Source organism: Sycon ciliatum, chromosome 1, assembly GCF_964019385.1.
Source record: "Sycon ciliatum chromosome 1, ocSycCili1.1, whole genome shotgun sequence".
Classification (NCBI taxonomy): domain Eukaryota; kingdom Metazoa; phylum Porifera; class Calcarea; order Leucosolenida; family Sycettidae; genus Sycon; species Sycon ciliatum.
This window is the reverse complement of record NC_088643.1, coordinates 11,810,862-11,837,865: the sequence shown is the minus strand read 5'-3', so window position 1 is coordinate 11,837,865 and position 27,004 is coordinate 11,810,862. Positions and strand designations below refer to the sequence as shown.

Genomic DNA, 27,004 nt, shown 5'->3' with positions numbered 1-27,004 from the left:
ACACAATTAAGTACCGGTAGTCGGGTACAGAAAACAGAGTGACTTGGGAGCAAGTAGTAGTGATGTCATAGCAGTACAGCTGGAAAGTAGTAGTGATGTCATAGCAGTACAGCTGAAAAGTAGTAGTGATGTCATAGCAGTACAGCTGGAAAGTAGTACTGATGAGTGATGACATAGCCAATGCCCAGATTGTAACTTAAAAATATTCATAATACCGGTACTGTCTCTCTTCATGCTTCCAGGATGGTGGAAAGGGTGGAAATTGAAATGGGAAACAAATTGTGAACGGCCCTAGGTGAGAAAGAGAACATAACGTCTTGGTGATCGCCGTCGGAAACAATGCACATTGGCTATGAGAGTTGTCACTGATAGGACTGGAAGATTCAACAATGCGATGTCGTAATTTAACCACCTATGATAGAACACAGATTGGGCCTAGCTAGGGCACTAGTGAATTTGCCACAAAAAAACCCATAGCTATGTGAATAAAAATAATAATATCAGCGGCATCCTTGAAGTAGTCAGGGTAGGTAAGTGTAATTTGTCCATGTGACCATCATTGATGGTGGATATGCTAAAATACATATACATGTAGAGTAGTGATGATACTAGCATTGAAACTGGAGAATGGGACGGTCAAGGGTGGACTGTGAGGAGACTAGCATTGAAACTGGAGATTGGGACGGTCAAGGGTGGACTGTGAGGAGACTAGCAACAGCAGTGAGGATGCACACATGCACATACACTGCCGACTTAACCTTTTTACTGGCATTTCTTCGGTTCGTCCGGAATCAGAACGTTGGCTGGGGCGGTGCCAAGTAGCATGGAGTGGTGCTCGTACGACTTTGAATTATGGAAGCGACTGTCCGTGCCATACAGAAAATCAAAGATCACCAGCATGCCAAAGTTCTGGTTGAACCTGCGTAGCAGTAGCCAACATAATATAATATAATAATAATAATATTCGCGGGATCCGCGTCGGCATCGTTTGAATGTTCAGAAACACACAAACTAGCCTTCGCATCCGCAGGCCACCACTATGCCTATTAACCTTAGTGGCGAATGCAGACCTCACAAGTGAGTCAGGGGAGAGGAGGTTAGTCTCTCAACCAATCGGGCGTGTAACGGCCCATAACCCTGTAAACTGCATCCTTGTTATTCTCACTCCGAGCTGTGAGTACCCAGTTGACCGTGGGTGTCGGCGCAGTTCAGCACGCGTAAAAAGTCTTTTTACACGCTCCCTGCTACCAGCGCGGGTCTTGAACTCGGGACCTCATGATTCGCAGGCAGGCCTGCAAACCAATCGGCCATATGCGTTGGTCTAACATAAACAAAAAATAATATCATTTGTTTTTTTTACGAGGTACACAAACTCACCGCCAGGCACATGGAGCTAGCATGGAGTCAGCAGTACATGGGGCTAGCATGGAGTCAGCAGTACATGGGGCTAGCATGGAGTCAGCAGTACATGGGGCTAGCATGGAGTCAGCAGTACATGGGGCTAGCATGGAGTCAGCAGTACATGGGGCTAGCATGGAGTCAGCAGTGAGACGGTGCTGGTGAGGTCTGCCATGCTCAACTGACCAGAGGTCTCGGCATCATCGAATGGCAGACTCACCAAACTGAGGGCATTGTAGTGCATTGGATCAGAATCAGACAATACCTATAGGAACATTCATGGTAAGAAGAGACAACAACCATGCCACTGGTATGCAAGTGAACTGCTTTAAACAGGGAGTATTTCTTTTCTGTTGCTGGGAGGCAGGGACTGAGGGAGTAATATTCTTCTCTGTGCACGTGGTGTACTAGCTGTGCTAGTACTTGTTAGCAACAATCCGAACTAGCGCACACACTGCACTGCATTGCTCTGTACTGCATTCAAGACTGACGTCGTGCGCTTTGTTTTGCTGCGTAATCACAAATGGCACCAGCCCATTTTGCGGAAAAGAAAAATATATCTTGCTTGCCCTGTTGTGCTCTTCCAGACAACGGATCGTGCCTCAGCAGTGATTCTTTTCCCACCATCACTCCCTATCCAACTTATTCACACCATCATTATAATTATCGTACCCACTAATCGGGTCCACTCTCACAACTGGTGTTATCTAGCTATTTGCTGCGGCTCTGCCTTGCGCTATATTACATCCATTTAGCATTGCAGCTCTACGTTGAGCTAACAGCACTCTACTTGGAGCTAACCGCAGCTCTACTTTGAGCTAACAGCAGCTCTACTTTGAGCTAACCGCAGCTCTACTTTGAGCTAACAGCAGCTCTACTTTGAGCTAACCGCAGCTCTACTTTGAGCTACCAGCAGCTCTATCTTGAGCTAACAGCAGCTCTACTTTGAGCTAACAGCAGCTCTACTTTGAGCTAACAGCAGCTCTACTTTGAGCTAATCGCAGCTCTACTTTGAGCTAACAGCAGCTCTACTTTGAGCTAACAGCAGCTCTACTTTGAGCTAACAGCAGCTCTACTTTGAGCTAACCGCAGCTCTACTTTGAGCTAACAGCAGCTCTACTTTGAGCTAACACCAGCTCTGCTCTGAGCTAACAGCAGCTCTGCTCTGAGCTAACACCAGCTCTACTTTGAGCTTCAAACCAGTTGTTTCGAAACCAGCACTCCTCAATCCAAAGATGCCTCTTTGTTGACTTGTTTGTGTGAGGGATGGGGCTAATGGTTTTTTATACATGCAGCCAGAAGTTTTTTTGGGGGGGGGGAGTATTTCCTTTTAGGGGTACAGTGGGGAGGGGGGGGGGGGGGCTCAAGCCACATGTTTGCGTTCACCGCCTCCCATGTATGTGCAGGGTATTGGTACAGCTACCAATCAATGCAGAATGCACACACTACACTACTAACTTTTCATGATGGTAGTCGTGGTACTCGTTGGACGGCATGAACGGCAGGTGGAAGCCGCAGTGTGCGACGGACACGGAGGCCAGCGAGATACAGGCCCACAGCAGCAGCAGCATACAGTGAGAGCCGAGCAGGACGGGACCAGCCATTACCGGCAATATGTTTGAGAGGAAATGCTCGACTGGGTGACAGTACAGACCAGAGATGCTGATTGGCACGGTCTACTCGTGGTGAACCGTGTGAACGTGTTTTTTCATCGCTACCAAGCTCCTCGAGAGGCTTCAGCATCTGGACTATCCTTTCTGCTTTCACTCACTGGCCACGTCATTGGTGATGGTCACAAAGCTCGCTAGCAGTGGTCACTCGCCCCATGTCCGAAATTTCGAGTCCACCGTTTCATACTCTTGGACGATACATGTACCGAACCAACTGTATAGATCCGATAGAACAACAAGACACGTGCACTATTGCAGGCAACGATTTAGATCTGTTGACCATCTAGCCGCGCACTGCATTTCCATTTGGCGTTTGAATGGATGTTCAAATAATATCCAACACGCAGTTCAGTTCAGTTGGCTCAGTCCTCCAGTCTGCGGTCATCAAAATCATGCCTTTCATGGCGATCAACACGCTTTCTCTTACAACTCGGTCTGGCTTTCTTCAATCTTGACCATTATCACTGCCATACTAGGACAAACAGTTTACTCCATTCATCATGTTCATATCACTCCATAAATTAGGCATAATGGAAGCTGATTGCGCTCGTACTCTGCAATCATCAGCCAATAATCCAAGGAACCGAAAAAAATCCTATCAGCTATATCAGATTAACACTTTCTTCGTGCACGCATGCGCCATGGCAACCATGACCGGTGTCGGAGACTGCATGCACTGGCGCAGTGGCGGAGAGGCCCAACGCCGGCCAAATGCGAAGGCTCTTGCCAGTAGATCTACACTATACTACAGCTGCACCGACCGCGTTGACGTTGTCCTCTCCTTCTGACTATTTTGTAATTTTTAATTTTACTATTCTCTTAGTAAACTTTTCTAAGCACTCGCAGACTCCATTGCAGCCACTCACACATTACTAATTCTCTTAGTGCTGGCACTGTTACAGTGATCAGGCGCGTACGCAGGGAGCGAAGAGCCCAGGCGATCGAGCAGATGCTGAACATTTCAAGCGTGATTTTCGAAGAGTTGTTTGCCTTCATGGAATTCGCTCTGTACCTGAGCCACAACTGATGAACGCCTTGTACTTGAAAGTACGTGTTATTGCTTGAGAAAACACAACTTTTTGATCCTAAGAAGTTATGCAGTAACTCGATGTCGATCGTGATCAGTCCGCAGTGCGAGTGAACTGTGGTCACGCGGACAGGCAGGAGTGTGAACAATGGCAGACAGGGTGCGCTATAACATAGCCTTCTTACTTTCCAATCTAGATGCATCCGTGATCTTGGAACTCTTGCTGGAGAATGATGTGCTGGACGTTGATGAATATGATACTGCCTCTAGCAAGGAAAACGTGAAGTCAGAACTGACAAAGTATGTGGTGAGGCTGATGCTGAAGAAAACGGACGAACAGGTGGATGCGTTCCTGAGTCTCGTTCAGCACAGCCAGCCTCATGTAGCGGAACATGTCGCCAGTACCATGGCGAAGCGACGCGATGCAACTGCCAGTGCCAGTGGGAAAACTGACCGTCCAACGAAGCCAATGTCGACAAATCATGAGCCAACACTTGGCTCGTCCTCCGGTAAGTCTTCACATTGATTACAGTGGCGTAGGAAGATTGTGGGGGGGGGGGGGGCTCGTTGAACATTCGCGTAACTACATGACATGTACAGTTCTGCTCAATGAAATCCAGTCACAGCATCACTCAAATACGCGCCGGGCGTTGCGCAGCCCTAGACCTGCGAACACTGGGCTGAGAAATTGTGCAAATGCGCAAACTTGAGTGACACGACTGGATTTCATTGCGCAGCACTGTACTTCCATGTTAGCAGTGAGAAGTGCTTACAGAGATCAATCAGTTCATGCATTCACATCAATAGTATTGAGAGCTGACCCTGGGAATGCAGTGGGTTCAGTTAGATGGACAGTCCTGAGGTTATAACCAGATCTACATGAGCATTGTGTAGATCTACAAGAAATGCAGGTGCCACCGGCGTGAAGTACTGTCATGGGTCACTAGATTATTGCCAAGGAGTTCAGTTCCAGCCTGGGTCAGGTGAAAACTGCAGTCACAACTCGTGTGTACATTATCAATGGGGCCCCGCGTGAAAGCTCTTTGGCCTGATATTTATTTATTTATTTATTTATTTATTTATTTATTTATTACATCATCTCATAGCACAGTGAGAACACCGGCCAATACAAAGAGAGAGGGTGTTAGCCAACCACGGCAAGGCAGGGAGAAGGGGAGGAGAAGAAAAAGGAACCGGCATGGATAAGCAGTGATTGCAACCAAATCAGAAACACAAAATCAAAATCAAGGCGCGACAAGGCTCTTAAAAAGGCGGAGGGAAGAAAGGTCCTTAGCTTCTTGGGGAAGTGCCAGCCACGCAGAGTACGCAATAAAAAAGGGAGAGTGAAGTAGAAAGGAGGACTTAGGTTTCAATTGGGCCCCGCGTGAGATCTCTTTGGCCTGACTTTGACCCCGCTTCTATCTGATCCCGTGGCCAGTACTCCCTTGTCAATGCTATTTTAGGTAGCTGAGGTCACCGCCTTTCCATTGATGCCACACATGCCATGCTTGAACAAAAATGGTGGAACCGTGGTTTGCACAGAGGCATAGCGAAGTACTGATCTCAACCAGATTCATACTCGGCCCCGGCAGGTACACCCAATTTCCGTGTTCAGCAGCCTCGAATTAGTCTAAAACAAGAGCATTCTAGAACATTTAGCCTCGCACTGTATCGCAGTAGAAGGAAAATTATCACAGAACCCACAGCCCACAGCGATTTCCCGATGTTGGACGTAAAAATCGAGTGAACTGCGCACTCACTGTAGAAGCTGTGACGGTGAAAGCATGTGAGTTGTGCAAGCAGGCACACCCGACATGCATGCCGTGCAGCACATGCATGCACACGGCATGCATGTGCACACCCTGTAACACCATGCACTTCAGTTCGCACGCGCATCTATGCACCAAATAGTGCAGTGCTGGACGGAACCCACACCGTCCCCATTCATACTTGAATTCCTTCCTGTGACTGCTCAGTTGTTCATTTTCCAAACTTCAATCATAGCTTTAACTTTGGTTTAGGTAAAGTAAAAAGTAATTTATCGTGTCCGTTCCTGAAGGGAACTCACGACGGCCGCTAACACCCGGTAACCCCTAGCGGCATTGCCTTTGGATTGCCTTGGAATTTAAGTTTCAAACTTTCGCAGGTCGTTTCTGAAACCTTCCCGGTTCACAAAAAGTAGCGTTTCATGCGAAACTTTCGAATATGATTTTTCGAGTGAAGTTTCTATTATTGCTTTGCATCGTAGCTGCTGATGAGGGTTGTTTTTCTCAAGTTCTGCAGTTTACTTCGAAATCGCAAACATTGCTTTAGTCGGAGTCAGTTGGTCTCATTGCTACGCCGGCAGCAGCTATAGTGCAGCATTCCAGAGAATACCACTTTCCAGACAAAATGTTCAACTCAGACTTAGTACAGTAGTTCTTGGAGAGAGAAGATTGCAAGGTACTTTGGCGGCGGTCATAAATTTGAACATTTCCATGGCAATACTAAGCCCAAGGCTACAAGCCATCATTCAATGACTTCCAAAAGATCTCACTAAGTCAAGATGGTCATCAACACCATTGTTTCTGCTCCAAACAGCAACTAGCTTCGACTAGAAACAAAGATCACACCCAAGGATCAAACAACAACCATTTTCTGCAGTTTTTTTGCAGATGGCTTCCTTGTGCTTCACCCAGCACGCCAAAAATCACACCTCGGAGGAGTACACAAATTACAACTCTCAGATGTCCTCGATTGCTGGCCATGACCATGAGCAAGTATCAAGTGCCGCTCCAGTGTCAGGACTCAACTGGTCACGCAAGCGGAAAGAGTGAGTGCGTTCGATTATGACCGCGAAACGATGTTGAATCCATTCATGAAACGTCCCTGGCTATTCACATCACCCCATGTTAGGGTAAATGGATTCCAAACTGATTCCAGGGCTACATGACATGAAATCCAACGACAAGATTCCATTCATGAATCAATTAATGGCTGTAATCGAACGCACCCAGTGTGGCCGAGGAGCCGGTCAAAAGTTCACCACTGAAATCGCACAAAAGCTGATTGTTCTTAACAATCAGAACTGAGGTCGATTGTCCTAGAACTGACTAGCCAGCAAGCTGGTAAGGGAAGGAGTAAATGTCTCACCTGTGACTGTTTGAACTAGGTGCAAGGTGCTTCAGATGCGGAGACGGCGAAGATACATCAAGCCGGATTTGACAACCGAGCATAAAATAAAGCGCATGAAATTTGTCCTCTCCCAATTGAATGAGCAGACCATGAAATTCTCCGACCTGAAAAACGTGACACGTGGAGGCGAGAAGTGGTTCTACATGATGCATGACAAGCATGCAACAGAAAAATGTGGTGGTTTCACGAGGATGCAGCATACACAACCAGTGATGCTGGTACAGTCAAACCTAGCTTATCCGGTCCTCTTTTATCCAGATCCCTTGCCATCCGGGAGAAAATAATTATTGTTAGTTACCGATATACAGCATATGCCATGCATACATACAGTATGTGTGTTCGATTATCCGGTTCCCTCGCCTATCGGATTTTTTTGTGGAAATCGGATGTGAGCGGTTATGCGAGTTCTGACTGTATGCGTCCAACCATGTGGAAATGTTGGGTCTGGGAAATCGAAGTTTGAAAAGCCGCGTGGCTCGAAGAAGTGACCAGGAGCCGGCCAGCCACTGCTGTACCAGCACGATGGTTTGTGTCCGCACACAACAAAAATCAATGGGCGTGTGTTTGCAGGACAGGGGAAAGCGAAAGGATTTGACATTCAGGTTTTTGTTCAGGCTGGACAAAACCCCGATCTCAACGCGGACGACTTGGCGTTCTTCCACAGCCTGCAGACCGACGTGTCACCGATGGTGAATGAAACCAGAAAAGGAGCTCAGAAGTTCTGCAGGCTTTGGAAGCGTGCTGGCAGAAGAACCCCACTGCAAAGATGAAAAACATTAAGTTTTGGTTGTGCCGCTATGGCATCTTCCATGGGGTTCTGGAGAGCGGCGGAGAGAAAAACTGCCGACAGCGGCACCGTGCAAATCGTCAAGTTCACAGTTCAAGCAAAGAAGTACGATCAAATATATTCTCGGCATATTTTAATGTTTACAGAGCGAGAGCTGTCAGTGTGTCAGCACTGGAGACGGGAGTCAGCAAGGAAGCAGACTCAATGCAGGGAATGAGTTTTGATCGGATTCAGATGAAGAGAGAAGTTGGACCACTTCGAAACAAAATTGTGTGACATCTATAAACTACTATTTCTCGTATGCTGCTCTGTTCTCCCCTCTGCAAACTGTGTTGTAGCCATTGAATGCTTTTGACGGAACTGTAAAAACATGCAAAAAAGTTTCGCTTAACAAAGGAAGTAGGTCATGCATCCCTTTTGAAAAAGATTTAAAACTTACAATAGGTTTATTCATACTTTCTGTTTCCTTGGTAGGTATCACCATGACAACAGTTGGCAAGCAGAAAACGCAGCCATTGCAGCACACAGTGGGAGCTTGTCAGGCAGACCAACAACGGACGTCCAATAGATGTGAGCCAATCTTCAAACAAACAACATCAGCTGAAACAACCGCCAATGTAACTAAAACGGGTGCAACATCCAATACAACATTGACTACAACACAGGATTCAACAAGATCAACAACTTCAAGCCAGTCATCTCTACCGGACAAAGACCGACACTTCACTGGCAGGAATGACATTGTTACAGAGATCAGTCACAACATTCTCACAGCAAAGTCCAAGTCATCATCTACACGAGTGCAGAGTCTTGTGGCACCAGCTGGTTTTGGTAAGACGTCCGTAGCCATTGCTGTGGGACATGTATGTCGCAATGCTGGTTGTCGTGTGGAGTTCTTTGACTTACGCGGTGTAGCTGGTGTTGACGCTGTCCAGGCAATGATTCAAAACCGACTGGAAACAAACCCAGCTTCATCTGAAACTACTGGCAAGACAACGAAATCAACTGATGGCAGGGATGATGATGGTGGCAAACACCACATGATATGTATCCTAGACAATGCCGAGGATGCTATCCAGGCTGGTGCTGATAAAGATCTCCAACTACAAGATGTTGTGGAGCAACTGCTTCGACTACAACCCCATGTCCATGTCCTACTGACAAGTCGTGTTTACTTTGACCTACACGCTGCCCAGTTTAAACTACAACAACACCGTCTTGATGGTCTGACAAAGGTTTGTGCTGTTGGTCTGCTCCATGGTCTATGTGTTGAAGGTAGTCTAAGCATCAAAGATGCACAGAGGTTAGTGGATCATTGTGGAAATGTTCCACTTGCTGTACGCATTACAGCTGGTCTTCTGCAAGGTGGTCGATTAACTCCCACCAGGCTGCTATCGTTGTTCAAGAAGATTGGTCTTGATGTGTTCAACGATGATGGTCTGAAACCGAATCATCGAATTCTGCAGCTGTTGAAAGTAGCATACAACACACTACGTCAGGATGACAAAGAATCATTCCATGCTTTCTCTCAGCTGCACTCCTCCTTCTCATCTAAATGCGCTTGTGTGATGGTGGATTTTGTAGGTGATGATGTTGATGTGGTTCATCTTCTACGTTTTGATCCGTTGATCAAGATTTGTTTCCTGGATTACAATTCGTGTTTGGATCGCTACTCGTTACAACCATTTATCGCCGAGTTTGGTCGTTACCAATGCCCAGAAGACAAGCAACACATGTACCAACAGCGAATGTGCAAGCATTTCCTGGGCTTTGTGAAGGAAGCTGATGACTGTAGAGGTTGTGGTGCAGAAAAAGCAGTGTTTTGGAGTTACCAATTGCTTCAGGAACAGGTGAATATACAGATGGCATTGTCTGTTGTTGATGTTTTGTCTGGCGATGACTTGCTTCCTTTCTCTGGATTAGCAGGGTGGTCGGGTATCCTACTTGCCTTGTTTGGGAGAGCAATGTTTGTTGGAGAGTTTGTGGACAGGATACAAAGATTGGACAAAGCACCGCTATCTGTACAAGCTGACAGCATTTGCACCTCGGTCCTGTGTTGTATTTGCCGTCAAAGCATTGCAAATTCTGATGTCACTTTTGAGAGTTCGGATTCCAGAACCCAAATGCTCCTGGAGAAATCTGAACAAGATCCGACAGGAGTGGGGTCACCGCTGCAGCTACCTTTGATGCAACTTTCTCTTGAGTCATGCAGGCTATCCATGTCTCTGGACATCGACTGGAAGGAAGGACAGGTTGCGCCCAGCCAGGAAACACTATCCCGTCTGCAGGTGGTGTACCAGCGTGTTACAACAACACTGGGAATTGGTCTTGCAACAGGTGTCACTGAATGTGCCCTGAAACTCATTCAACTGTATTGTTCCACTCTGCTAAACAAGGATATACCCAATGTACAGGTGGTAGAAGACCTTGCTGAGAGAGTAATCTCATCACGCTTCCTATCACAGGATGGTGCACTCGCTTCATGTACTGGAATGTTCGGTTTTCTGCTACAGTGCATTGCTGTGATCCTGGGCAAGGTCATGTCAAGTTCCTGTAGTAGTGAGTGGATTATTTCACCATCATTGATTACACCACTGGGTATACAACTGTGCAAGTGGAAACATGTACCAACTGCTATCAGCCGCACGGTCAATACCTATGACGACCACACTACTGTGTCTGCTCTTCGGTTACAACGGTACCTGCACTCCATGGATGATGACACAGTAACCACACTACTGGACATGTACTTGGGTGATGATTACTACAACCTGTACATATCCTTGGTAGTTAATGGAAGGGCACACACAACTCCAACGGGTCTCACTCTACCAGCACAGCATCCCTACAACATTGTGATGGACTATGTCAGGAGATGGTGTCATGGCTCAAATCCAGCAGATCACACAACAGCACTGATTAACAACTGTAGCCAGAACAAGGTACCTGATGTGGAAGTGATGCGGTCTTGTATACTGACAGCTAGAACACTGCTCAGGATTGAGGTAAGCTGGCAGTGCAGTGTTCACAGTTCAGGTTACCATAACTGTTTTTCATCCACACTTCACTCTGAATGGAACATTGTATTGCAAACCAGTGTACTCAGTAATTTTCTGCTGTATAGTGTCTGTCTCTCTAAGGTAGATTTCTTGAAGAACACAGAGGGGAATGTGATAATTTTGAACATTGTAAACTAGTGAAATGGAATGTGTTGCTTTCCGCTATATCAGCCTGATTTGTTATTATTGTGCATGATGTTCTCTGTTTCGAGTGTACTGGCTTCAGTTACTTTATTTTCTACACTTTTCTTTGTTGTGTGCTTTTCTCTAGAATACGATCTTTGCAGTTGCAGAAATGTCCAAACTCTTCCCACCGTTGAAGTCATTGGTTAATGATCTCAGTGCTTACCTGCCAAGAAATTGTGCAACTGGTCTCTCAGTGTCTGGAATTGTGTACTCAGTACCACCACAAGCTGGAAACGATACTCTACTATACTACTCTCTCATTGCTGCCCTGCATCGTCAATCCAAGAGAAGCCAAGTGAGCATTGATCACCACATTGCACTACTGGAATGGTGTCCACGTGTAGCAGCATGTTTTGTCTGCTATGACCTGGACAACATCACAGCATGTCATCGTTGTGGCATGGCTTACCTGTGTGGCAAACATCGTCGAACTGATGAACACCTAAGTGAACACGACCAACACTGTGCTATGCTGGCAGCACTCAGACATCGCAGACTGCAGTAAGTTAGAGTGTTATCATCAACTTACATGACAGATTGTGAGTGCTGTCACGGTGATGAACTGATTTGTTAGTGCCTTGGTATCGTCAATAAGTTACTGCTGAGTCTGCGTGTAAACGTTTCTGTGTGGGAGGGGGGGGGGGGGTGAAGGTGTGTGTGTTGGGGGGGGGGGGGGGGGTGCCGGTGTGGGGGGGAGGGGAGGAGGGGATGGAGGTATGTGTGTGTGTGTGGGGGGGGGGGGGGTGCGGGTATGTCTGTGTTAGAGGGGGGGGGGGTGCGGGTATGTCTGTGTGTGTGTGTGGGGGGGGGGGGGGTGCGGGTATGTCTGTGTGTGTGTGGGGGGGGGGGGGTGCGGGTATGTCTGTGTGTGTGTGTGGGGGGGGGTATGTCTGTGTGTGTGTGTGGGGGGGGGGGGGTGCCGATGTGTGTGTGGGTTGGGGGGGGGGGGGGGGGGAGTTGGAGGGGAGGTGTGCGAACCAAACATTTGGTCATCCGTAACATCATCACGCTGTATTTTCGAACTGCCTCTCTGTATTTCCCATTCTTTATGTTGTGTTACACTGTAACATTGGCTCAATAAGACAGACTTTTAAGTTTGTGTGTATGTGTGTGTGTGTGTGTGTTTGTGTGTTTGTGTGTGTGTGTGTGTTTGTGTGTGTGTGTTTGTGTGTGTTTGTGTGTGTGTGTGTTTGTGTGTGTGTGTGTGTGTGTGTGTGTGTTGAGTGTATGTGTATGTGTGTTTGTGTGTTTGTGTGTGTGTGTGTGTGTGTGTGTGTGTGTGTGTTTGTGTGTGTGTGTGTGTGTGTGTGTTGAGTGTATGTGTATGTGTGTTTGTGTGTGTGTGTGTGTGTGTGTGTGTGTGTGTGTGTGTGTGTGTGTGTGTGTGTGTGTGTGCGTTTGTGTTTGTGTGTGTGTGTGGGGGTTTGTACTTTGTATGGTTGTTCTTCAGTAATACGAGTGAACCACCGAGAGTCCATCGCAGGACCAGCAAGGGGGGATATGTGTGTGAGAGGGAGGGGGGGGGTATGTGTGTGTGTGGGGGGGGGGGGGGGTGGTGATGTGTGTGGGGGTTGAGGGGGGGGGGGGGGGAGTTGGAGAGGAGGTATGTGAAGCAAACTTTTGATCATCCGTAGTATCATCACGCCATATTTTCGCACTACCTCTTTGTATTGCCCATTCGTGATACACGGTAAAATCGGCTCAGTGAGACAGACTTAAAGGGGCACTCCGGCTTCATTTTCGACGCCGAGTTTTCAATGCCAAGACGAAGGTTAGTGAAAGAGAAGACCCCTCGAACAAGAACGAGTCTCCAGAAGCGATCGAGTCGAGCAAGAAGACGACTTTTTGAATTTCGCCGAACGAGCGCTGATGACGTAAGGAGGGATTAGCTTGCCAGTGGAAATGCATCTGCGCACATACATTTCACATACTTTTTGGCCAATTTTCAATCGAAGAGGAGGTTGTTTTCTATGTTCTTTCAACGTCGTGAGCGATCCCGTCTTCTATACCCTTCCAGGTATCCTGAAGGTCCTCCAGAGGAGAATTTATCTCCAGCAAAGCGTTGTTGATCGGCTAAATTCGTCTCGAGACATATTCAACCAGTGCAGTGCTGATAGATGTAGAATATTGAATCTGTGATAATTGTCGACGATAGAGAGAGAGGTTTATAGCCGCTGTCGCAGGGAAAGTGAAGCTGCTGGAAGTAACGACGGGGAGCTTGTTACCATCACATGAGCATCCAGACTTCAAAGCAGCTTGACGGAATCGGGGAGTACTGACTATTTGTCTCGCCCTCAGTTTAGTGAATTTTATGACCAGAAATTATTCGATCAGGATCCCTTCTACAAGATGTGTAGTGTAGTGCAGGTGATTTCTGAACTTGACGATATGGAGACGGACCAGTAGACCTACCAACAACGTGTACCTGCAAGAAATTCACCCAAGGCTATTGCTATCCTCTTCAGCGGCTGTTGTTATTTAGTAAAAATATGTTCACTTCTCTCAACATACTCCTGCATGGCAGCAAGAAGGTGCGCTGTGGAATTCAACGCCACAATCTTCGCCCAGCTGTGGATGAAGCATGGTCAAGTCATGGCAGTACATATACTTGAAACAGATGAGAAATGGAAGTTCATTTGTGATGGGAAGTTTGACAGCCCCAGTGACCGAGTCAAGCGTTGTCTTTTGCCGTGGCACAAATTGCTGAAGAATCCGAGATGGTCTTCGAATTATGCACATGGATACTACCAAAAATAATGGTGGCATGAACCATTGTGGAATAGGACAGCTCACGGAGAATACTGGAACAGCTCAAGTATCTCTAGGTGATTGTAAATCCTGTTCTGGCTGATAGCTTCGGCCTGCTGCGCCTGTCCATGTACAATGATGGTAACATGCATTTCTGTTTTCTACATATTTGCCGGCTACTGTACTGTGGTATTACAGTTGCAGGTCCCTTATATAGAAATATGTTCAACCCCCCCCCCCTCCCTCCTACATACCCACATTATAAATATGAACTAACAATTTCACTGTTGGACTCGCCGGCAGCTAGAGAGCAAAGGATTAATTTATAGCAAAGAAAAGGACCAGGGAACTACAAGTTACGCTATAATGTCCACGAACAATTTCACTGTATTTAAATTTTGTTTGATACCCTGAGAACTCTGAAACTTTGCAGCACTGTGGATTATAATTATGTGGATACAACATTTATGGAAGGAAAAGTGGAATAATTTCTAACACATAATGTCATTGTTCAAATAATTATAGCACTGAATTGTTGAGATTACGAGCACATTCCAATCAGCATTCTACATATGTATAAGCGGTGGCAATCGTTAGGAATAGGTCGGGAGTTGTCAGAGTGCTCTAGTATTATGAGAGAATGTTTCGTTTGTCTAATCGACGGCTCGTTTGAAGCCAGAATTGTTTGAACTTGTTTCAGTCGACTTGATTCTAGACAGTAGTCGAAGGAGTACTATGAAGTATACACCAGACGTAGTCCGTAAGGTATCTCGTGAGATTTCTGTCGGTACCGTCAGGTATCAGCTTGCAAAGATGGCTCCTCTCTGTTTCTTGAAAGCCTGTCTAGTTGGACTGTGGCTCCAGTGATTCCCTTCTCAGAGCAGATACCATACCCAATACGGTCAATGCATATTGGACAGACCTGTGTGCACAACAGAAATAGTGGAGAGAAATCTCTCAGCTCATAAACACATCAGTGAAGTTTGAACTGCCGTTGTTTGTGGCCATCAGTAAAAACTTATCGACTATAAGAATAATGTGCAAAGAAACCTCTATAACTACAGCTAGGGCCATGGAATTATAAAGCATCTAACTTAGGGAACTGCCAATTCTTGTCTGAGTTGCGTTCGAGGCCTGCAATTCATGATGGCTATCGTATGTTGCATTGACCAGAGATCATAAAACTTCAGAATGCCACATTGAAACGCGCACCACTTTCGAGTACTTTGGTATCCCCCACCAAATGGGCATTCGTTCCCGGGGTGACAGGCGTCACCATTCGTTATGCCTGGATCAGATTTAATTGACCCCAACTGTCATCATTTTTACTTTGACTGGATTTCAGTACAAGTTGTAGAACTGCAGAGTCAATTTTGTTGTATTTGGGCAACCATTTCTTTACGAACGCTCTATTTGGAAAATAGAATTTTTTTATAAAATGCATATCCAAATTCCACATCTACCCAAATCGGAATACTTGGTCACGTATTCAGTACTACACGGAATGTTAGAAAACGCCAGGGAATAGGAATTTGCTAACGAGAACTCCAGGCCAGGGTACTAGCATACGAACAAAACAAGATATAAACTCACCAGTATACTTCTAATTGTAGTAATTCATGTCGGTGTAATATTCAGGATAAGCAACGAGGCACCCTCCGATTTGGTCAAGCTGCTTTGAAGTCTGGTTTTTCAGGTGATACAAACGGTGGCGTGGCGAGAATGCCACGGAGTTCAGTCTACACGTTCATGTCATGTTCAGTTGCGATCTGCTTTCTCTTCCTGATTGCCATTGCGGTCATGCTGTCTGTTCTCTGTGATTTGACCTTTATCTCCTGGCATCTTACTGTCTTCATGTGCTCCCCTTGGGGGCACCTTGATGCCTGATGTAATTATCGAATTTGTACAGCGGGCTACCATTTAGGTTCCGCTGCGGTCGGTTTCGCTGAGCCAGCCTTGGCACCGTGTAGCCTTTTTGGTTGTTGTGTTCTTGTGCGTGCGGCATGAGGTTTTTAGCTGTACCTTTGTTTGGCTGCGCTGCCTTTTGTTTCCAAAGAGTTTTTCTCTGCACATGTAGTTTCTTAGAACGAAATAGTCGGTTCGTGACATGGCGTTCTACTTCTAATCAACCAAAAAGTCTTTCGTGTTGTGAGTGACTCCGTCGAGTGTGAGCTGGGTATACGGCCCATTACGGGACTGCGTGCGGCAGAAGCCTAGCGAAACACCATTTGGTAGCAGAGGATGGTTTGATATTTGATACACTTTTCGATCGAAGAAATTTAGTTACGAGGTTGGATTTCAAAAATAGTTCCAACCATGGAGGAAGAACGGGAGAAAAGTAGTGCATACGAAGAATATAGTGCTGAGACTGAGACAGCGACGGCGGCATCGATGGCAGAGCCGACCGGAGAGGATGGCGCTGGTTCTGGTGAACCTACGGAAGGCATGGAGAGCCTGATCATGAAGCTGAAAAGTGATAAGATACAACTGAAACGCAATCTAACGAATACCCGACGTGGGTTGACGATAGGAATGCGCGACAATGAGGTCGACGCTGTGGGTGCAGGACACCTTAACGATGAGCTGCGCTGCTGTGAGCAAGCAGTAACAGCAGTGTTTTCCGAGCTGAAAAGAAAATATGAATTCGTAAACGATAAAAGAAACGTGATACGGACTTTGGAGGAAATGGAGGAAGTCGATCGCGATGTGCAGACGGCGATTGACAGATACGACGAGTTTGTAGAGTTATGGACTGCAAGAGCGAAGCAGTATGGACAGGCTCAAGCAGCACAGAGCCAGTTTGAACGAGGGGAGTCGTTTCCTTTCCTGGGTGTGGATGAATTCGGACTACGCCAAGGCAGTAGATCAACTAGTCGAGTCGGTTTATGACAAATGCAGAGTGAACTGAGTGCGCTGACAATGGAAACAGATCGCAGGACTGGACTGCTACTAGAAAGATCACCGTCACGGAGGACGCCCAGAGGCTTTAGTACTGATGACAGCAAGGACACAGCAGCTGAAGAGACCAACACCAGTCCAAAACCGGGTGAGCAAGGAGCTGATCAAATGGAGAATAGCCTTCCCCCTGCACACACCACTGAGTCTGTCACCAGCCTCCCCAGTTCAAGTCACAGTGTACAGTCTAGTATCACGTCTTGTACTATCACTGCACAGCATGTACCTGTCACAAGCTCAAGTGTGACTAGACCCATACCTAGTTCCGGACAAGCTGTACCTGTGAAGGACCCTGTTTCTCTGGTCAAATCTAGTACCAGTCAGCCATCTAGCCTTGCTAGCATCCATGCCAGACTTGCAGGCCAAAGCAGTGGTCATGTAGGCAAGTCTGTGTTGAGTGTTGGATCTTTTCCAGGACATCCTGGAGCTAGCCTCAACTTTCAGGCCCCTGCGTTCCGGCCTGCAGCTCAACCAGTAAGCCGCAGAGCACCTGTGTACGGCACTGGGTTGCCCAGCAGTGATATCTTTGGAAGGCTGAAGAAAGTAGCTGTTCCGACCTTCAGCGGAGATGTGCGGATGTACGAGACCTGGAAGGCCGCCTTTATGGCATGCATTGACGCTGCACCCGTCTCTCCACAACTTAAGCTTCTACAGCTTCAGCAGTATGTTACTGGTGAGGCGCTCAGAGCAATAGAGCAGCTTGGCTACACCGCAGAGGCATACAGGATATCCCTGGAGCGGCTTGGAAGAAAATTCGGCGGACAACGACGTCGGGTGGCTATACAGCTGGAAACATTGGAAGCATTCCAGCCGATACAGCGCTACAACCCGCAAGCACTGGAGAAGTTTGCAGATTTTCTCGAGATTGCCGTAGTGAACCTCAAAGATGCAGGTCGCCACATGGAGCTACAGAACGGCACATTCGTCTCCCGTCTCCTGAGCAAGCTGACGAAGCAGATGGTGGCTCAGTACCAACGTTGGCTGTACGAGCACCAGCAAACCGAGGATGTGTTATCATTGTTGAAATGGGTGACACTGGAGGCTGAATTCCAGACTACGGCAACGGAGATAGTAGACGGTATCCAGAAGTCGGCATCATCCCGGCCAAGTAGCCATCGCTCGTTGCAGCAGCGCTACGCTCATACACACTTGGCAGACGGACAGACGGCACGAGACGAGGAGACTTCTTTCATATCCTCTCCCGCCACTTGTCCAGAATGCAACGAGAACCATGGCATTTGGGAATGCTCCACCTTCAAAGGACACGACACAGGCCAACGGTGGACAAGAGCAAAGGAATAAGCCTGTGCTATCGCTGCCTGGGAACAGGGCACAGAGGCGACAAGTGTCCTCGAACTCGCACTTGTGGTGTCGATGGTTGCCAACGGAATCATCATCGTCTACTACACAGCTTGGCACGATCAGATTTTGAGATCAGGAAGAAGCCAAGAGCCGATGGCAAGGAAAGGAGTTTTGACAAAGCAAACACCAAGGCTGAACAAGGTCACTGTGGCGTTGCAACAGCGCATGAGACTCCAACGGAAGGGGAGTCCCCCCAGCAATGCAGCAATGCAACAGCCGAGACGAGCTACACCAGTTTACGCACTGTGCCTGTCGTTCTCAGGTCCGGTAGTAAGCGGCTCGTCGTCAATGCGCTTCTGGACGACGGAAGTACCAACACCTTCATCCATGAAGACGTTTCCGCAGCGCTAGGAATGAGTGGTGAGCAGCATGACATGACTATCAATATGCTGAATGGAAAGCGGAGCACTTTCAAATCCATGGAAGTGGAGTTCGATATCGCCAATATTAACGGTCAATCACGGACAACCGTAGTCGGACTCACAACTCCCAACCAGGTAACAGGACGTCTGCAGCTAACGGACTGGAGTAGCAAGAAGATTGGCTATGAGCACTTGGCTGATATACCGTTTCCGGAACCGGCCACCCCTGAAAGGATCGAGCTGCTCATTGGCGTCGACAATGCCGAGCTTCATCGTGCGTTGTATGAAGTGTCTGGACCAGCCGGAGAGCCCATCGCGCGTCTCACACCTCTCGGATGGACCTGCGTCAGAGCAGGGGTTAGCCGTGGCGGGGGCACAAACCACTGCTGCAGCGCTATCATCGCCAGCAGCGAGACCCTCCCTGAGTGTGGATAAGACTTTGCGACAGTTCTGGGAAATTGAGCAAGTGACCAGCCCAGAACACCCCATGTCACCGGAAAACCTGGACGTCCTGACAGCGACAAAGAAACGAATGACGTTCACCAATGGTCGCTACTGTGTCGGGATGCCATGGCGGGCAGATGCATCACGGCCCACCAACAATTACGACATGGCAGCGAAGAGACTTGCGCAAACACAGAAGAGGCTGAAGCGGGTCCCAGAAATTGCAGAGCGCTATGCAGAGACCATTGAGAGTTACGTGAGAAAAGGGTACGTGGTGAAGGTGAATGCAAACCCACGTGAAGCAGGATCGTGGCTCCTTCCACACTTCCCAGTTGTCCGACTGGACAAAAGTACGACGAAAGTTCGCATTGTGTTCGACGGGTCAGCTAAGCATGATGGCACCGCCCTCAACGACCTGCTGCACACCGGTCCGAAGTTACAACGTGATCTATCGGCTGTTCTGCTCAGATTTCGGCGGCATCCGATCTGCATTGGCTGTGATGTTACGGAGATGTATCTACAGGTCGAAGTCAGAAAATCAGATCGGCCATATCTGAGATTCCTGTGGAATACAGACTCGCAGTCAGCTCCAGACGTGTACGAATTCAACCGGGTGGTATTCGGTCTGAACTGCTCCCCGTTCTTAGCGCAACTGGTCGCGCGAGAGCACGCTAAGACACAAGATCCAGAATTCGCCCGTGCAGCCGAGATGATGCTTGAATCAACTTACATTGACGACGGTATGGACTCAGTCTCTACGATTGCCGAGGGTGTGGCCCTGTACAAGAGTGTGACAGCAGCATGGAAGGGAGCAGGCATGGCAGCGAGGAAGTGGCTGTCGAATGCTCCGGAGCTGTTGGGTCACATACCCAGAGAAGATCAGGCAGCGCAACTCAGCCTGAACGGAGACGGCCCATCCCAGATTAAGACTCTAGGGATCAGTTGGTTGAGCGACAGCGACATGTTCAGCTTTCAGGCTGTCATACCACCTGACGATATGATGATGACGAAGCGGAACATCCTCCGAAAGATCGCGACGATCTTCGACCCGCTAGGATTTCTGGCACCGGTGATCATCCGTGCCAAGATACTGATGCAAGAGATCTGGGCTAGCGGTGCAACTTGGGACGAAGTGCTTCCCGTCGAACTGAGCTCACGTTGTAGACAGTGGTTCCAGGATCTCCTTGCACTGAGCTCAATTCAAGTGCCACGCTGCTTGCAGGCCATTGCAGGCGCTACACCGCAAGATGTCGAGCTTCACGTATTTGGCGACGCATCAGAGTTAGCGTATGGTGCCGTCATCTACCAACGTATCCGCTATGCCTCCGGCGAGATCAGCACCGTATTCGTGTTTGCTAAGTCACGAGTTTCGCCAACTACCGCCACAAGCATCCCACGGCTCGAATTGATGGCTGCTGTGCTGGGAGTTGAAATGGCCAACGAAGTAGCCAAGGTGTTGCAGATCAACCCACAGAACATCATCTACTGGACTGACAGTATGGACGTAATCTGGTGGATCCGTGGTCGGAGTCGCTTGTTCAAGACGTTCGTTGCCAACAGAGTGAGCACGATTCACCAGGCAAGCAGCCCAGATCAATGGCGGTATGTCCCTACGGCAGAGAACCCGGCTGATATTGTGTCGAGAGGATGCGCCCCAACATTGCTCACGCCGGACAGTATGTGGTGGACCGGTCCTAGCTTCATGGCCAAGCCGTCTGATGACTGGCCAGTACGACAGTTACCTACAGCCCAAGCAAAGGAAACAAAGTCCATGAAGGAGACCGTTCTGATGAGCAGCACTGAGACGGGTACTGATGATGAGGGCACAGGCGCAACGGAGCCCAGTGTTTGGCGACTGGAACCGCAGCGATACTCTGATATGGAGCGATTGATTCGTGTGCAAGCGTGGGCGATGAGATTTCTTCACAACGCTCGAGCGCCACACGAACGCAAGAACTGGGTGAATTGACAGTGGACGAATTGAGTGAGTCCGAGTTGATGCTGGTGAAATCAGCGCAAGAGTCTGAGTTCCGAGATGAGATCAAGGCCATCAAGAAGGGACAACCTGTGAGTTCTCAGAGCAAGATTGCAGCACTCCATCCACAGTTAGATGACAGTGATTTGCTGCGTGCAAGGAGTCGACTTTAGTACGCGGACTTCTTGCCCTCTGACACGATCTCACCGATCATCCTTCCCAGGACGCATCCAACGACTAAGCTTGTGATCACGCGGATCCATGGCAACGGTCATCACGCACTCGGCAACAATCAAGTTCTGAACGAGTTAGTAAAGCGGTTCTGGGTTGTCGGTGCACGCAAAGCAGTCAAGGAAGTGGATCGTCAATGTCCTGAATGCCAACGCCGAAAGGCCAAGCCTGCTAAGCAGCTCATGGCGCCACTGCCAACACTCCGGATTGAACCCGGCACCCGTGCGTTTGAAAGGGTTGGAATCGACTTTGCAGGACCGATGTACACCAAGCAGGGACGCCGAGCGCAGGCAAAGAGATGGCTGTGCATCTTCACCTGTCTTGCCACACACGCTATCCACATCGAAGTAGCGTATGGTCTTGATACTGGAAGCTTTCTGAACTGCTTCTTCCGAATGGTCGGACGACGTGGCGCCCCACACGAGGTGCTCACTGACAATGGCACGAACTTTGTTGGTGCAGTAACCGAGCTACGCTAGTTGAGAAGTGAACTGGACGAGAAGAAGATCATCAAGGCAACCAACGGTCAACGGATTCAGTGGCACTTCAACCCACCCGCAGCACCGCACTTCGGAGGACCATTTGAGGTCATGGTGAAGGCTGCCAAACGAGCACTGTACGCCATTCTGAACTCAGGTGACATCACAGATGAGGAGTTAGTGACGGCAACGATTGGAGCAGAACACCTGATCAACAGTCGGCCCTTGACAACAGTATCTTCAGATGCCAGAGACTGTACTCCTATCTCTCCAAGTGACTTGCTGCTAGGCGACGCGAGCCACAGTATTGATGTACCCGGTGATGACCCAGCAGCTAGCCTGAGGAGACGCTGGATACGAGTCCAGGAGCTGGTCAGACATTTCTGGGCAAGATGGATGCAGGAATGGCTGCCCATGCTGAGTGGTCGTGCCAAATGGAAGAAACCCTACAACAACGTGCACGTCGGTGATGTCGTTATCCTACTCGCCAAAGACACACCACGTGGTCAGTGGCAGCTGGGACGAGTTGTCGATGTTCACCCAGGACGTGACGGGCTGGTACGAGTCGTGGACGTAAAGGTGAAGAACACCACGCTACGTCGCCCAATAAGCAAGATCTGCCCGCTGGAAGCATATCAGTGAGTTACTGAGTAGCAACAGCATTGGACCATCGCCATTGACGTATGGTCATGTCTTTTCACTCTCTTGCTTCTCTCTTGCTTCTCTCTTGCTTCTCACATGTTCTTTCATGTTGTTTTCATTTCTTGTTCCGTTGCCTATCATCTTTTTTGATTTTTTGTTTTTTGTTTCTGTTTGCTTGAGCACTAGCAACTCAGGCAATCTTTTCTGTTTTTCTTTCATTTTTCCGCTTAGAGTGTTGGTGATGTATCTCTCCTTAGACACATCAGGAAGGGGAGAATGGCGTGGCGAGAATGCCACGGAGTTCAGTCTACACGTTCATGTCATGTTCAGTTGCGATCTGCTTTCTCTTCCTGATTGCCATTGCGGTCATGCTGTCTGTTCTCTGTGATTTGACCTTTATCTCCTGGCATCTTACTGTCTTCATGTGCTCCCCTTGGGGGCACCTTGATGCCTGATGTAATATCGAATTTGTACAGCGGGCTACCATTTAGGTTCCGCTGCGGTCGGTTTCGCTGAGCCAGCCTTGGCACAGTGTAGCCTTTTTGTTTGTGTTCTTGTGCGTGTGGCATGAGGTTTTTGGCTGTACCTTTGTTTGGCTGCGCTGCCTTTTGTTTCCAGAGAGTTTTTCTTTGCACATGTAGTTTCTTAGAACGAAATAGTCGGTTCGTGACATGGCGTTCTACTTCTAATCAACCAAAAAGTCTTTCGTGTTGTGAGTGACTACGTCGAGTGTGAGCTTGGTATACGGCCCATTACGGGACTGCGTGCGGCAGAAGCCTAGCGAAACACCAAACGGGCTCCCCGTTGTTACTTCCAGCAGCTTCACTCTCCCTGCGACAGCGGCTATCAGCCTCTCTCTCCATCGTCGACAATTATCACAGATTCAACATTCTACATTTATCAGCACTATACTGGGTGAATATGTCTCGAGACGAATTTAGCGGACCAACAACGCTTTGCTGGAGAACCTTCAGGGTACCTGGACGGGTATAGAAGACGGGATCGCTCATGACGTTGAGAGAACATAGCAAACAACCTCCTCTTTGATTGAAAATTGGCCGAAAAGTGTGTGAAATGTATGTGCGCAGATGCATTTCCACTGGCAAGCTAATCCCTCATTACGTCATCAGCGCTCGCTTGGCGAAAGTCAAAAGTCGTCTTCCTGCTCGACTCGATCGCTTCTGGAGACTCGTTCTTGTTCGAGGGGTCTTCTCTTTCACCTACCTTCGTCTTGCCATCGAAAACTCGGCGTCGAAAATGAAGCCGGAGTGCCCCTTTAAGACTGTGTGTGCGTGTGTGTCAGGGGGTGTCTGCCGTTGAGCGGTTCAAATAGCCAATTCAGTCATCTTTCCAAGACTCCTTTTGAGTCTCTCTCCCCTCTCTCGGGGAGACCCGCATGACCAGTTTTGGCAGTGAGCTACAAGACTTAGTAAGTGTGTGTGGGTGCGTGCATGAGGGCGGGCGGGCGGGTGTGCTTGCTTCTGTGTATACTTGTGGGTTGTGGGTGTGTTTGTGTTTGTGAGGGACAAGGGGTGTATTCGTGGACAAGCGTCACAAGGTGTGTGTGTGTGTGTGTGTGTGTGTGTGTGTGTGTATGTGTGTGGGTGTGGGTGTGGGTGTGGGTGTGGGTGTGGGTGTGGGTGTGGGTGTGGGTGTGGGTGTGTGTGTGTGGGTGTCTGTGGGTGGATGTTTGCTTCTGTGCATAATTGCGGGATTGCGGGTTGTGTGTGTGTGTCTTTGTGAGGGACAATGGGTATGTGTGTGTGTGTGTGGGGGGGGGGGGTGTTTACGAGGGACAAGGTGTGTGTGTGTGTGTGTGTGTGTGTGTGTGTGTTTGTGGGGGACAAGGGGTGTGGGTGTGGATGAGTGTGGACGAGGGGTGTGTGGGGGGGGGGGGTATGTGTGTGTGGGGGAGGGGGTACGTGGGCAGGGGGTATGTGGGGGAGGGGTACGTGGGGAAAACAAATGGTACAGCATGTCAGGAAAATCCCTAGCAGGGAATGTCGCTTCTGTAGTATGTGTGCAACGTATCCTGCTAGACAGTCACCTGCTTTACAGCTTGATGTTATTAAGAACATGAGTTGCCTGTAGATACCAGTCATGATGTCATTATGAGTCATGATTATTATAACAATGACCTCATTCTTAAAGGGGAAGTTAACGCAAAACTTAAAATTTCACCAGTTGTAGTCTTCGGGGTGCCGAGTCGAATGGTCTTGGTCCGAGAAAGCTGAGACGCTCCCTTCCTACTTGAATCCCAATCGAACTCGCGCACTTCCACCGAAACTGGGTGACTGCGCCCTACTAGATGGGGATTTGTATGCAAAATGTCACTAAAAGCGCCATTTCGTTCTTATAAAAGCACGGATGACCGCAATTGGCCCATATGTTGTAGTCTTTTGGACGCTGAGTCGACTGGTTTTGGTCCGAAAACGCTGCAATGCAGCGTTCCTCCTTTATTCCCAATCGAACATGGTTGAAGAAGTGGTCACGTGCTCCTGGGTGCCCAAATCACCTGGTCACCACGCCAGCAGGCGACAACTTTCACACCAAGGTTCAACTCGAGCTCAACTCGAGTGACAGGACTGCACTCAAAAATGGTCAAACAGGCTTGTAAGTATTAGTTGTACCCTGCAGGCACGGTGACCTGTTGACTGGTGTACGCAGGAGCACGTGACCACTTGTTCGACCATGTTCGATTGGGAATAAAGGAGGAACGCTGCATCGCAGCCTTTTCGGACCAAAACCAGTCGACTCAGCGTCCAAAAGACTACAACATATGGGCCAATCGCGGTCATCCGTACTTTTATAAGAACGAAATGGCGCTTTTAGTGACATTTTGCATACAAATCCCCATCTAGTAGGGCGCAGTCACCCAGTTTCGGTGGAAGTGCGCGAGTTCGATTGGGATTCAAGTAGGAAGGGAGCGTCTCAGCTTCCTCGGACCAAGACCATTCGACTCAGCACCCCGAAGACTACAACTGGTGAAATTTTAATTTTTGCCTTAACTTCCCCTTTAATTATATCACCAACGCATGCAATCCATAAGACGAATTGTATGTCCAGAGCTTCAAGCAAATGGTTGATTCTGGATATGTGTGTTGTTTGGTATGTGTGCGTGTTTGGTGGCGTGTGTTTGGGTGTGTGTGTGTACATGTGTATGTGCACCCTCTCTGTTGTACATTCTCCAGGGCTAGGTGAGCTTCTGAAGATCTCTACTGGATAGTGTTTAGCAGTTGAGATTGGTGAAAGTGACCAGCACTGGACAGGGATCATTTCAAGCAGCTACTGCAGTAAGAGATACTCCAACAGCACACTACCTGTCATTGATCACAACACTATGACATCACTTGTATAGACATGATGTATACAGATTGTCTATGACACACACAGTGTTGTGTTACTATGTAGATATAATGATCAACTGAACTACATGTACTGTCTAGTCCAGTCTACTGTGGTATCAGTTTTACTGAATGTGTTCATGTCTACTCTCACCTACTGTTTTTACACTAGTCACTGTACAGAATAGTTACCGGTATGTCAGTTAAACCTGCAAAACTCTACTCTACAAATGTTTATACTGCAATGTATATTGCCATAGAAGTGTCAGCCATACCCTGTACATACAAGTTCATGCTACTATCCTTGAGATACACATCATATTTTACTCCTGTATTGAAATCTAGCAGCACTGCTAGCATTCGTGTGACAAAATAATGCCTGTTGCAGCCGCTGTGTGCTATCACGTCAAAGCATGAAGCATCACAAATGTAGCCATGATTCGACCTGAGCAAGCACAGACCGCAGCTCCTTCCACATTGTTTCCCATTGTGGCCCGCTTTCCAGTAGCCCACAGGATTTTTCCTGCCTGAACATGGCAATGTGTCCAAAATCCGATATGTTTGTGTGTACGTACGAGCACGCGCATGTTGGTGCATGTGTGTGTGTGTGGGTTTGTGCACCTGAATGTGTGTGGTGGGGGGGGGGGGGGGAGGTGCACATTGATGTGCATGCACGTGTGTGTGTGTGTGTTTGTTGTGTGGGTATATACATACTCAGCGGGACAGCATGCCAAACTAGAGTGTGCCCATTCATTACAAGCTCATGAACGGGATCCTACCTCTGCCAGTATTTGTATTATCTTACCATCAGTAATATGCAGCAGTGTTGTAATGATCAAATTCATCATGGTTAAGATCTACAATGTACTGTCGTGAACATTGAAATCAGATGGGATGACGGGACCGACACCCTTACATTTGTTTGCACGTACAATACACTATAGTTAATGTACATGCAGTAAAGATGGACCAGCAGTGCTCGCGCCTGCAAGGCCAGCGCCCAGTGGCCGCTTGACTTCTCAACGGATTTCAAAGTCCACGACAGTACCTTGAAGTGTAGATACATGGAGGTGGCAAACGTCACGAACCATGATTCTGTGGCGATACTGCGCCTAGAGATCACTGGCCATGCTCATAGGCAGTGACAAGAGTATGTAATGT

General features: G+C 48.2%; 1 protein-coding gene across 1 annotated transcript; it reads left to right on the top strand.

The window, feature by feature from the left end:
- Window positions 1-4,243: 4,243 nt before the first annotated feature.
- LOC135811369 (uncharacterized) lies at window positions 4,244-26,411 on the top strand. The gene is made up of 4 exons (XM_065324634.1): window positions 4,244-4,604; window positions 8,531-11,061; window positions 11,387-11,802; window positions 25,691-26,411. Exons 1-4 carry the CDS (start codon window positions 4,244-4,246, stop codon window positions 25,698-25,700), a joined length of 3,318 nt encoding a protein of 1,105 aa, XP_065180706.1. The 3' UTR covers window positions 25,701-26,411.
- The last annotated feature ends 593 nt before the right edge of the window (window positions 26,412-27,004 follow it).